Genomic DNA, 13,969 nt, shown 5'->3' on the forward strand with positions numbered 1-13,969 from the left:
TATGTAAAGGAAAAATAATCAGAGTATAATTAGCACCAGTTAGTTCACTTCCTGTTTGGGAAGAGATGTCCAACTCTCTGCGTAGGAGTGTGTTTAATGATTTTCTTTATCATAAAATGAGGGAGGACCCCATTTTACAAACAAAATATTGTTATGAATAAGTGTTGTGATGCCCTTTTTATGTCTTTGCCTGGGCCCCTAAATCCCCAAAATGTTCATAAATTTTTTTATTTTAACAGGACAGTCAATTAAAAACGGATTTGTATTTACAGCAACAGTCTGGCAATAGGCCTAACATTTCAAAAGAAACTGATCCTCTGTTACTGGTGTGCCAATACATATACTGTATATATTTTATCAGATTATAACAACAACAAAAGAAAGAAATTGAGTTTGATATTTTTCCCTTTTCCAGCGTTGACCGTAGATACAATGTAAATCAAACTATCACACATAACAAGACAATGGTCACCATTTAGAAAAAATAGAAACAGATCATTATTTTGGCATATTAGTCACACATTTATCGTATAAAAAACAGGTTTAAAAGTACAATAACATGAAATACAAAAGGCACAGAGTACCAGAGATCAAGGATCCATCTACAACGAGACCCAATGACAAATGCTAAAGGTACAATCTGTAATACCGGCAAACAGCGACCTCTGGGTAAAAGAGCCCCGCTTGGTATTGCCCTTGTTTTGGGTTGGAGTTTAGTAACTTATTATACTGTTGTTGTTTCTTGTTGTCGCAGAGACTGAGGTGTGGCCAGCGGTAGCAACCCTACCCCATCCCCACTCAACTCCAATGCACACATCAGACCAAAACAAAAAATTCAAACAAAGTGCAATACCAAAGCAGGGCCTGGTTAAATTTACCTTTATTAATGTCAATACTGGTAAAAACCCCCAAATTCTTTATTGAGAGCTCCAGTGCTAGTTGTTATCATTCAAATACTCTTGTTGTTTTCAATGACAACAAATTATGACCATTTTCCTTCAATGCAGTGATTATAAAATCAGTTGATAAACATAAAATCTAAGCTTTGCCTTTTAATTCACCACACAGCCGTTGCAATAGACCTTTTCCACATCAGACATTTTGATGTGTCATAGCAGGGTAAACACAGGTGTGACTAATAACATTAATCATGGGTCTGCTCCATTCAGTCATGCCACTGTGCCACAATGCACAATTTGTATTAATATTCAAACCTTAATTTATTCTCGAAGGAATGATTGAGGTTTTCCCTCATTTTCAATGACGTGGAGATCACAGGCAAGTTAAAAAAGGTCAAAATACGAATAGAAACAAATGGACAAATCTGTTTAGACAGTTAGACATTGAATAAATAGGACAAAACCCAAAAAACCCAAAGGAGATCAAAATAAAAACAGTCACGGACTGAAACAGGGAGATTTGTAATCTGTAATGTTTTAAAACTGTCCATGGGGTGGTATTGATTTTTTTGCAGGAGTTGAAGATCGTCCCAAGAAGCCGGGGAATTAGAACAAAAGGCTGACTTCCAACCACTGAGATCCCAACCACCATATAACTAAATGAAACAGACCTCTGATTAATGTCTTTAGTTACAGCTTGTGTTGACCTGTTATGACATGTCATGCTCTACTTGGGTCATGGCTAGAAGGTATCTGTATTTTGTAGATTTTTCAAAAAAAAAGTTGTTAAAAAAAAAATATAGATGAAAAAAAATATATATTTTCAAAAGGTTAGTGCGACAGTGACTCAGGTGGTAGAGCGGTCGTTTGGTAATCGGACCTTACATGGAATGTTTGTGTAGTATTATTTTTTCCAACATGGCTGGCTGTAACAACTGTAACCACTTTCTAATTTCTGTGCAGTGGTAGAGTAGGGAAAACACAGAAATGTTCCACTGTGACTGATCCAGTAATAAAACATACATTCATAAAAATTTTGTGGATAGTGGCTCAGGAAGTAGAGCAGTCGTCTGGTAATGAGAAGATTCCCGGTTTGAATCTTCTTATTTGAATCACCCTCCTGGCAGGGTGTCGAAATGCCCTTGAGCAAGACACGTAACCTCTAACTGCACCACATGAGCAGGTTGGCTCCTTGCATGGTCGCCTCCGCCGTCTGTGTGTGAACGTGTGAGTGAGTGGGTGAGTGAACGTGAGGCATAAGTTGTAAAGCGCTTTTGGATGAAAGTGCCATATAAATGCAGTCCATTTTACCATTAACAAAAGGCAGATCCCCTCTAGCCACGAGCGTCTGCCAGGGTTCAATGTGATTTGGGTTTGCCATGGAAATGTCTGCTGTGACAAAAAGTCACACTCATTCTGACTAGCTAACCCCACTCCACGAGACACTGTGTTTGTATAGAAATATCAGAGTGGAAAAAGGGCATTTTGAAAAGCAGGCACTGTGTCTCATTGTATCTGGCCCCTGACACCTGGTCTTGACTACCAGTAAGGTGGACAGTTTGTAGGTTCTGGTTGGAAAGGCAATAACGCTTTCTTACATTTCAAGAAAGACCCCGTATTATCAAAACATTACAAAACCGAATCTTAATGTATCTCTGTGTGTGTGTGTGTGTGTGTATACATGTGTATGTGCACTTTCTTTTGTGAATTTGTCTGTGTATATCTGTGTGTGTGTGTCTGTATGTGTCTCTAAGTGTGTGTGTGTGTGTGTGTGCGCGTGTGTGTGTGTGTGTGTGTGTGTGTGTGTGTGTGTGTGTGTGTGTGCGTGTGTGTGTGTGTGTGTGTGTCTACATGAGTGACTCCAGACTCTCTGCTATGAGCGCTCCTCCTAAGGGGACAGATCCGTTGGTCTCTGGGGACTGAAGAGCCTTCTGATCTTCCTGACTGCTGACCAGACTCAACACAGCATGATACACATACTGATACTGCTCCTAGAGAGAGAGAGAGATACAGGGAGAGAGCGGGGGGGGGGGGTGGAGAGAGAGAGACAATGAGAGACATAGGGAGAGAGAAAGAGAGAGAGACACAGGAACAGAGAGAGAGAGTCAGACAAAGAGAGAGAGACAGAGGGAGAGAGAGAGAGAGAGAGAGAGAGAGAGAGAGAGAGAGAGAGACAGAGAGAGAGAGACAAAGAAAGACAGGGAGAGAGAGGGAGAGAGAGTCAAGTCAAGTCAAGAGTTTTATTTGTCACGGCATACAAGTATACAATGAAATGCGGGTGGTCTTGCCCGCAACGATGTGCAATACAGTAGTAACAACATATAAGAGAGGTTAGTGTGTGTGCGTGTGGCCAATCAGAAGCCTCTCCTTCATCAAGGCCTCCTCTCAGGCCTGGACACAAGACATGGGCCCTGTGCTGGTTCACTGCAGGTAGGTAGGTAGGTAGGTAGGTGTGTGTGTGTGTGTGTGTGTGTGTGTGTGTGTGTGTGTGTGTGTGTGTGTGTGTGTGTGTGTGTGTGTGTGTGTGTGTGTGTGTGTGTGTGTGTGTGTGTGTGTGTGTGTGTGTGTGTGTGTGTGTGTGTGTGTGTGTGTGTGTGTGTGTGTGTGTGTGTGTGTGTGTGTGTGTGTGTGTGTGTGTGTGTGTGTGTGTGTGTGTGTGTGTGTGTGTGTGTGTGTGTGTGTGTGTGTGTGTGTGTGTGTGTGTGTGTGTGTGTGTGTGTGTGTGTGTGTGTGTGTGTGTGTGTGTGTTGTGTGTGTGTGTGTGTGTGTGTGTGTGTTAGGGTGACCAGGTCAAAATGGTTCAGTAGCAGGACAGCTGCACTGCTTTTGCGGGACAATGCGGGACACGTAGGGGGGGTGCGAAAAAAAAATATTAAATTTTTTTTTATTGCTAATTAAAATTAAAGAAATGTATTTATTATTTAAATGCCTATATATCATATTCGAGGCAGACGGTAGGCTATATATAGCTCATTTTGTTATTAATCTATTTAAACTCACCTCCGGTTTTGGGGATATTAGCCTCCGGATTCTATTGCCCCCTTCCCTCTGGACAGTGTCCCGGCGATACTCTCCGTGTATTCTGTTATTATAACAAACCGACCCTCTGATTCAGTTCTCAATAATAGTCGGGCCAGACTTGCTGAAGAGGCGCTCCTCTGAACAACTATATGTGACGTCCCCCTCTCCTCCATGGGTGATGGTGAAGCTCCTGTCAGTGGCAGATCCTGCATTCTACCTTTTGGGGATCATCTGAAACGGATCTCAGCCACGTATAGGCTACTTCTTGTCCCAGTCTCTGTTATATGAGCAAAGTCTCTTTTTTTTTGCCTCCATTTCCTTGTTTTTCTTAGCTAGCTAAACAACTTGTATCAGTAATATTGGCGGTCTTTCTTCTGACTACTCGAGTGACTGACGTCACACATACAGCTCCCCCGGCCTCGCTCGGACAGGTGACAGGCAGCGCGACTCGAGTGAGCTGCTCAGCAGCCTCGGCTGGAGATGCATCCAGCTGCAGGACCACAGCACTGACACTCTCAGGACCGCAACACTTTGCGGACCCACACTCTCCAGACCCTCGCTCCCATTGGCTGATTTGGGTCACGTGACCGTCCCACTCCAATTCAGTCATTGGGTGGGACGGTCACGTGACCCAAATCAGCCAATGGGAGCGAGGGTCTGGAGAGTGTGGGTCCGCAAAAGTGTCGCGGTCCTGAGTGTGTCGGTGCTGTGGTCCTGCAGCTGGATACTATTGCTCGGCTGCGCAATGCATTGGTTTGTGACGTCGCCCGATTTTTTTTATTTTAAATATAAGAGGGTATTGGAACGAGGCATTAAATTAACAACATTTAAAAAAAAATTTAAATAATAATCTTTGAATCGCGGGACAGGTGGGCACCCTAGTGTGTGTGTGTGCGTGTGGTTGTACTCACTACATCATTAAACACTCCGGGTCTCATGAGGTTGGTCATGCGTGCCGTCTGGTACACGTCGACAGCCCCCTCCTCCTCCAGCTGGGTGGACAGTGTGGTGAGGGCACAGAACAGACCTGCCGTGGTGCCACCCAACCTGCGCGCACACACACACACACACACACACACACACACATAAAAATTATATACACATACATACATAAGTAAGTATAAGTATAGTAGGGTAAGTATATATATATATTTTTTTAAATCTGCAAGCTAGCAGCTTCTTTGTTGCCTAGAATCTGTGTGCCTCTGGGCATGACCCTGAATGACTTGGGCACGCACGCAGAACCAAGACCATACATTTGGCATTGGTGTTACGGGATTCCACGTTCAAAACCGTGATCCCCCCCCCCCCCCCCCCCTCCGGTATAACTGTACTCACAGGTCGTGTACCAGGATGGGTCCCTCCGTCAGCCTGCTGTGTTCTCTGACCTTATCCACCAGCTCAAAGCTATTCCTAATGGGACCGTCTGGGTTTGGCCAGCAGGGGGCGACATACTGACGCACCTCCAGCACATCGTCATTCTAGAGGGGAGGGGGAGGGAGAGAGAGAGAGAGAGAGAGAGAGACATGAAGTCCCTTCTTTCTTTATTCATTGAAATTGTTATTGAAGTCTTTAAATGTTTGTATTTTCTTGTTTTGATTCATGTGTTTTTTTGTGTTTTGCGTTTTTTTTTTTTTTTTTTTTTTTTTTAAGATATTTTAAAATGAATGTGTGTGTGTGTGTGTGTGTGTGTGTGTGTGTGTGTGTGTGTGTGTGTGTGTGTGTGTGTGTGTGTGTGTGCGCGTGCATGTGTGTATGCGTTACCTGTGGACACTCCACTATAAAGTCCTGTACCAAGAGTCTGTCCTCGTTGGACAGAGAGACATGCTCCTCCCCCGAGAGTGACACAGTGAAACCGTTCAATCTCATTGGCTGGTCCTTACTGGGGCAATACACACAGGACTCCTTCCCCTCAGTCTGAGATGGCAGAGGAAGAGGAAGAGAAGAGAGGAAGAGTTAAGGAGTCCTAGAATGCATACATGTAAGGTGTGTGTGTGTGTGTGTGTGTGTGTGTGTGTGTGTGTGTGTGTGTGTGTGCGTGTGTGTATATTACCAGTGTGTGTGTGTGTCAGGCAGGGAGATGACAGTGTGTGTGTGTGTGTGTGTGTGTGTGTGTGTGTGTGTGTGTGTGTGTGTGTGTGTGTGTGTGTGTGTGTGCGTGTGTGTATATTACCAGTGTGTGTGTGTCAGGCAGGGAGATGACAGTGTGTGTGTTGTGTTCCCAGATCATCCTCCAGTAGTCGGCCCTCGTGCTGCTCAGAGGGGTCTGGCTCAGGATGAACTCCCCGCAGTCACCATGACCCTGCAGATCACACAGCAACGCTCAAACACTGCGTTCTAAGAATGTACACAAAATGATACACAATAACTAGGGGTGTAACAATGCATCGACGCATCGCAATGCATCGACCCTAAGGTCGAATCGCATCGAATCGTGGTCAAATTAATATTGAATCGTTGCCTGAAGAATCGTAATCGAATCGAAGTGGGGTCAAATGTTTACACCCCTGTTTATTGACCTATAGTCCATTCATGCTGAGTGAATCAGTTCCCCCAGCCACATTTGTGTAAAAAAAATGTTTGGGGGAATTAACTGATTGAACATTTATCGAATCGAATCGTGGTCAAATGAAGAGATTTCATGATGCATTGAATTGTTGCCTGAAGAATCGTAATCGAATCGAAGTGGGGTCGAATCGTTACACCCCTAATAATAACCCTTCATCCTCTGTATGTACAGCACCCCTACGCACCTCTATGCACCCCTACGCACTCCTACACAGAGAGTTGGACAACGCTTCACTGTCAAACATCTCCGCCCACGAGGAAGTCAACTAGCTAGTGCTACTTACACTTGTATCATGTTGTTTTTTGATTCACCTCAAAACAACATAAATCAAATCCATCATTCTCAAGCAAACATACAGTATAGGTGTCAGCTCTGTGGATTGGAAATAGCAACACTCCATATTATAAATATATATTTTTTAAACTGTAACCTAACCATTTGAGAATGAATCTCACTATATAGCACAAAGCATGCTGGAAAAATGTCTCCCCATGCTATTTATATTAAAAGTTGGTGTAGGATTCAGGTTGTAAATTAATTATATACAGTAGCGTGTTCATAACCCCCCCCCTTGTTTGTGTATCGCAGCTCCTTCAGGAACTGAGGATTCTGTTCTATTCATTCTAGTTCTATAGTGTATCCAACTTACCATGATTTAAGATGATTCTGTTCTATTCATTCTAGTTCTTTGGTGTATCTATTACCATGACGTAGGATGATTCTGTTCTATTCATTCTAGTTCTTTGGTGTATCCAACTTACCATGATGTAAGATGATTCTGTTCTATTCATTCTAGTTCTTTGGTGTATCCAACTTACCATGATGTAAGATGATTCTGTTCTATTCATTCTAGTTCTATGGTGTATCCATCTTACCATGACATAGGAGGCATTGATGTAGTCGGAGGAATTTTCTCCTTCTGAAGACAGACACACTCTGGACCTCTCCACTGTAAATACAACAACAACAACAACAACAACAGCAGAGGCATTAGGGCTGTCCTCAACTAAATAAACACATTCAGCGCCAGAGGTCGCTGTGGGCCGAATGGCTGTGTGCCAGCGCTTTAATCAATGGGGATACATGCCGGTGTTTGCAGGGCTAAAACTATATTAAATATCATAGCTATGGATATAAAACGATTGCCCATTTGACATCGAGTATCTATTGTTCAATTTGTGAAAAAGAAATAATTTTTTCATCCATACATTCCCATTTTATACCGTGGTGAATATGAGTATCCCCATTGTGTGTGTGTGTGTGTGTGTGTGTGTGTGTGTGTGTGTGTGTGTGTGTGTGTGTGTGTGTGTGTGTGTGTGTGTGTGTGTGTGTGTGTGTGTGTGTGTGTGTGTGTGTGTGTGTGTGTGTGTTCACATGCGTGCATGTGTGTATTTGCGTGCATCCTCACCAGGCATGAGGGCCCTTGCTCTGTTCTTCTCAGCGTTGCCGTCCTTCAGGGCTGTGCTGTAGTCTGCATGCCTCGCCTGACGTTGGCTGATCAGCTGAAAAATAGCAACGGTTTTAATATTCAGTTCAGTCACTTCATTATCCCATAGTCAGTCAGAGGCACAAGATACAAAAAACAACACAAAGTACAAAAACATTCTCCTGGACAAACAATAATACAGAACACAACAACACAACAAAGCAATATCTAAACTGCTCGATTGCATGTGCAAATTGAGCAGAGTTATTGCACAGGGAACAAAGGATTTCTTACTCCTATTGCACTTAAACCAGGGTACTCTAAACTCTTTAGAGTCTAAAGAGTCTCAAACTCTTTAGAAGGGGATGGTCTAAACTGTCCAATATAATAATAATAATAATTATTATTATAATACTAGTAATAATTCATTTAATTAATATAGCGCTTTTCTAGACACTCAAAGCGCTCCCCACAAATTGCCAAGATTGGGCTACGCAGGCTCAATGGCTGCCATACACTGGCACCAGGTACACATCACACTACACAATGGCTGAACGGCTCAGGAGAGACAGGGATTGATATCAGCCAATTAAGACCTGGCCTTGCGGAGAACTTGCTGGTCAAAGATAACCATCAGGGGAGTCTGTCGGACACCTATCACCTCACCAGCCACCTTCACAGTAGTGCTCAGGTATTTTATCTCTGATGGTCAGGTTACCAAGGAGTATATAGTTTATAAAATAGTATGTAATTTATAAAATAGTATACCATTTATAAAGTAGTGTACAGTTTAAAGTAGTATTATTTAATTTTAATTTTAATTTTTTATTATCTTTTTCCCCCTCCTCTTTTTTCCGATTTTTCTCCCATCCCACTGTTAGTCGTTATGCCAATTCCCAACTCCCTTCCTGGTTGTTGCGCACCCCCCCTACTGTTGGTCCGAGAGGCCGGAGACTATCACATGCTATCCTCCGACACATGCGCAGCCAGCCGGCAACCAGCCTGGCAGCTCAGATTCTCACTGGGAGAGTGTAATGTGTGGAAGGTCACACTACCTCCCTCCAGATCCTTCCTTCGCTGAGCAGGCCGCCCGACCGAACTGTAGGAGTATTTTTCTGTTTACAACGCCCAGGACCACCCATCAGCTTTCCCACCCTCTAATACTGCCAATTGTATTAGTACGGACGACCAGCCAAACTGAAAACAATGTGGAGAGCTGGATTCGAACACGCGAACCCAGCGTCTCCAGCATTGGTGGTGAGTGCCTTGCCCACTGCACCACCTAGCCGCCCAAAGTAGTATATAGTTGATAACATAGTATGTTGACCTTGAACTGTTTGTCCATGCGCGTCCTGCCAGTGGCTCCTGGGGTCAGGAGGTCAGACACGTAGGAGTGCAGGAGGTCAAAGGCCACAGAGGTCTCCCTGCTCAAAGATGGCCTCCACCAGAGCATCATGGATAAACACATATTGCTCCTAGAGAGAGAGCGAGAGAGAGAGAGAGAAGGGAAGGAGGATATAGAAATATGTACTTGTATATCACCTTCTATACAAGGAAACTCAGTGTGTGTGTGTGTGTGTGTGTGTGTGTGTGTGTGTGTGGTGTGTGTGTGTGTGTGTGTGTGTGTGTGTGTGTGTGTGTGTGTGTGTGTGTTGTGTGTGTGTGTGTGTGTGTGTATGTGTGTGTATGTGTATGTGTGTGAATGTGTATGTGTATGTGTGTACCTCTGTCTGAACCAGGAAGTTCCTCTGGGTCCTGACGTGTTTCAGGAAGCCCAACACATTGACCGTTCCCTGGTCCGGATTTGCTGGAGCATGCTGTCAATCACAATATAGGTACCAGTCCTACCAACACCAGCACTAGAGAGAGAGAGAGGGGGGGGGGGGGGGAGACAGAGTGATGGGGAGGGGGGGGGGTGGAGGAGAGAGAGACAGCGAGAGAGAGTGAGAGAGATAAACAGAGAGGAATAGAGAGAGATACAGAGAAAGATATACAGAGAGAGAGACAGAGAAAGATAGAGGGTAAGAGAGAGAGAGAGGGAGTGGAGGGAGAGGGACAGAGAGAGAGAGAGACACACACAGAGAGAAAGAGAGATAAGTTAGAGAGCGAGAGAGACAGAGAGAGAGACACAGAGAGAGAGAAATAGAGAGAGAGAGAGAGAGAGAGAGAGAGAGAGAGAGAGAGAGAGAGAGAGAGAGACACAGAGAGAGAGAGAGATAAGTTAGAGAGCGAGAGAGACAGAGAGAGAGACACAGAGAGAGAGAGAGAGAGAGAGAGAGAGATAGAGAGAGAGAGAGAGACACACACAGAGAGAAAGAGAGATAAGTTAGAGAGCGAGAGAGACAGAGAGAGAGACACAGAGAGAGAGAGAGAGAGAGAGAGAGAGAGAGAGAGAGAGAGAGAGAGAGAGAGAGAGAGAGAGAGAGAGAGAGGAGAGAGAGGAGAGAGAGAGAGAGACACAGAGAGAGAGAGAGAGAGAGAGAGAGAGAGAATACAGTGTTAGGTTGATCTGCATGTTGGACTGTAGCATAACATCTATCACCGTCTGCCTGGTGATCCTACTGAGCATCTGCTTTTAGTTTCCTGGTTCTGTTTCAAGTTACCATGATATCTGATTGGTGGAAGAATACTTGAAACAAACACAAACAGAAAAGTAAAAAAAAGAAACTGGACACACACACACATACACATACACACAGACACATACACACACACACACACACACACCCACACACACACACACACACACACACACACACACACACACACACACACACACACACACACACACACACACACACACAGACACACAGACACACACACGCACACACGCACACCTACCTACCTGCAGTGAACCAGCACAGGGCCCATGTCTTGTGTCCAGGCCTGAGAGGAGGCCTTGATGAAGGAGAGGACGGGCAGGGTGTACTCAGGTACTCCCATGTCGGGCCACTGGGTGTAGTGGTAGTGGATCACCGTCCGCTCCCCACTGCGAGGCTTCTGATTGGCCTGGAGGAGCAGGGATTGGCTGGTTTTATTCAGGAATCGTAGTCAAACATTTCGACATCAGAAATGCATTGTGATAATAATTACAGAGAATCCATGGTGGAATAAGATGGCTGATTTCAAGCCTATTCACTGGGTCCTTTGATTTGTAAAGAAACATGTTAACATTATCCTCTCTGTGCGTTCAGTAGATTGGCATTTTAGAGTAGAGTTTTTTTTTGTGCCAACAGCTAGGCTAGCTGGTCCGTATTAATTTGTGCTAAGCTAGGCTTGCTTGTAGCCTGATTTTGCTTTCTACTGAACACACACAATTGGTATCTATCTTCTTGTCTGACTCTGGGCAAGGCGGTAACCAATTTCCCATAATGTTGACGTGTTCCTTTAAGCTACAGGTAGGCCTATTATCCCTGTTGAAGGAAATCGATGATTTGCATTTGGTTTATAACCTATATAGAGATGAGTTTTAAGAGGATAATATCATCATCATCATCATCATCATCATCATCACCATCATTATCATGTATGCGTGTTTCCAGCCAAAACTGTGCAGACAGAGGGCCGTTATCAGCTGGGTGGAACAGAGAGCAACACAGCGAGCAGGGTGGGAGCTCCAAGGGCATCCGTCATCTTGATAAGGATTGCATTAGCAGAATGGTCAGAGAGAGACACCACTAGAAACAGACGTTTAATGTGTGTGAAGGGTGAACAGCAGTTGCCATGACAGCGCGTCACATGGCAACAAGAAGAGGGGCGGGGCCTGTCGTTGCTATGGAGAAGATAATCTAATGTGAGTTTTCTTCTGGGTACAGTTAAAATGAGAAACGAACCACACAGAAGAGCGCACGTGTTGATCAGAGACTTTCATCCCTGTCCACCCTCGCTGGGTGGGGGAGGGGAGTGACACTAGCTTCAGCTAGCAGATATGGTTGTTGGCTACGACAAGGCCGCGACGACCACCGAGCGGGGTAACAGGAGGTCATTAGAATAATGAATTTAGTTTTCCATCAAAGACTTTTCAAGGACAATCCGAAATGGGTAACATCTGAGGCTTTTGTTTATGTAATAAACAACGTGTTCCGAGAAAGGTGTGACGGTCTGACGGTGTGAATTATTATGATTACGGATTGCACTAAAGGGGAATGACCACGATGTACAGCCAGTATGAGAAGACGTCGGAGAAATAAAACACAATGCAGAAACTACCCGAGCCAACAGATAAAGAGGTGATAAGTGGCTGATTGTGGTTTGCCAGAATCCAACACTGTAGTTGGACAACGGCGATGGCCCAGTTCACATACCATTTGCAGTGAGCTTACAAAGTGTTGTGTGTGTGTGTGTTCAGTACCTTATTGCTGGTGTCTCTCACAGTAAAAGTACGTAGTGTGTAATAAGCCAAGGTCTTGCTGCTCTTCAGGGTCACCTGGTATGGACCATAATCCTCCTGGTTGTCATCGGGCCAGTACTGGTCACATTTCCTCTAAGGGAACACACATACATACACACACACACATGCGCACACACACATGCACACACGTGCACACACACACACACACACACACACACACACACACACGTTATAACTTATTATTACACAAGTTCACCTGACAATAAACATGATAAATTATCTTTACTCATGTTCGATTCAACATCTTTTGAGTGAAAATAAAGAATTTAACATTCTAATCAAAACCCCAAAAAGCAGACTCTGTCGAAGTTTTGACAAGTTGGAGCATTTCACCAAATTCGGGGGTGAGTGTTTGGCCAGCTGTGATATGAAGCCAGCGTATCTAGGTTAGAGATGTGGGCTTGTGACTAGAAGGTCGCCGGTTCGATCTCCTGGACTGGCAGAAAAATATCTAGGTAGGGGAAGTGGATGAATGATGCCCTTGAGCAAGGCACTAAACCCCCAACTTCTCCAGTGGAGCTGCTCAGTAGACTGTGGTTGTACTGGGCAGCTCCTAGTGGTCAACAGTGTCAGACTGTGGTTGTACTGGGAACCTCCTAGTGGTCAACAGTGTCAGACTGTGGTTGTACTGGGAAGCTCCTAGTGGTCAACAGTGTCAGACTGTGGTTGTACTGGGCAGCTCCTAGTGGTCAACAGTATCAGACTGTGGTTGTACTGGGAAGCTCCTAGTGGTCAACAGTGTCAGACTGTGGTTGTACTGGGCAGCTCCTTGTGGTCAACAGTGTCAGACTGTGGTTGTACTGGGCAGCTCCTAGTGGTCAACAGTGTCAGACTGTGGTTGTACTGGCAGCTCCTAGTGGTCAACAGTGTCAGACTGTGGTTGTACTGGGCAGCCCCTAGTGGTCAACAGTGTCAGACTGTGGTTGTACTGGGCAGCTCCTAGTGGTCAACAGTGTCAGACTGTGGTTGTACTGGGCAGCTCCCAGGTGTGAATGTGTGGAACTGTGAGTGTGAAACAGGATGTTGCTCAAAAAGGACCTACCCTGGATAAATAATGCTAATTATTTTGTACTAACATTATTGTTTTTATTTATTTAATATTAAACATAATGTAATACCAACCCGTCCCTTCTCCATAAGGTTGGTGATCATGATAATGATTCCAACATTCTGTTGCCATATCATTCTCCAGAAGTCCTCTCTTCCTGCTTTCAGAGGCCCCTGGGCAGCGATGTAAGCCTTCGTGCGCTCATAGCCCTGCAAGAGGAGGAAAATACTATGCAGTACATTACTGATGCATGCACAATGAATAATGTTGTCCCATAACTCCTACCCGTCTTTTGATATTTCATCTCACACCGAGGACAATGTAGGAAGTAAGTGTTTTGTAATAATTACTTTACATGCTACATCCCGTGGGCGGACCGAATGGTGTGGCGTTTCTTTTGTTTTCATTCACCCCCCAAAATTAAAACCAAACCAAAAATCCAAACCAGTCAATATACTTACATCAACAAAGTTGGCATTTATGTAGTCTCCGGCCTTACCCTCTCTGTCCAGGCTGTCACAGAGCTTCACTCTACTGTGATCATCTGGAAGACAATACCGTGGGTTAGGGTTTTCTTAGGGTCTACTTGCTTTTA

At 44.5% G+C, this 13,969-nt stretch overlaps 1 protein-coding gene across 1 annotated transcript in view; it reads right to left on the reverse strand.

The window, feature by feature from the left end:
* Nucleotides 1-2,746: 2,746 nt before the first annotated feature.
* Nucleotides 2,747-13,969, reverse strand: part of ptprz1b (protein tyrosine phosphatase receptor type Z1b) — a gene marked incomplete at both ends in the record, with an annotated part of 89,091 nt that continues 77,868 nt past the window's right edge. Inside the window, 15 exon segments of the mRNA XM_084330992.1 lie at nt 2,747-2,890; nt 4,832-4,967; nt 5,259-5,401; nt 5,685-5,837; nt 6,124-6,222; nt 7,365-7,438; nt 7,898-7,991; nt 9,243-9,347; nt 9,349-9,390; nt 9,640-9,716; nt 9,719-9,774; nt 10,761-10,924; nt 12,267-12,398; nt 13,449-13,583; nt 13,836-13,918. Coding sequence (XP_084187118.1) covers nt 2,747-2,890; nt 4,832-4,967; nt 5,259-5,401; nt 5,685-5,837; nt 6,124-6,222; nt 7,365-7,438; nt 7,898-7,991; nt 9,243-9,347; nt 9,349-9,390; nt 9,640-9,716; nt 9,719-9,774; nt 10,761-10,924; nt 12,267-12,398; nt 13,449-13,583; nt 13,836-13,918 — 1,637 coding nt within the window.

Source organism: Notolepis coatsorum, assembly GCF_963971535.1.
Source record: "Notolepis coatsorum genome assembly, chromosome: 15".
Classification (NCBI taxonomy): Eukaryota; Metazoa; Chordata; class Actinopteri; order Aulopiformes; family Paralepididae; genus Notolepis; species Notolepis coatsorum.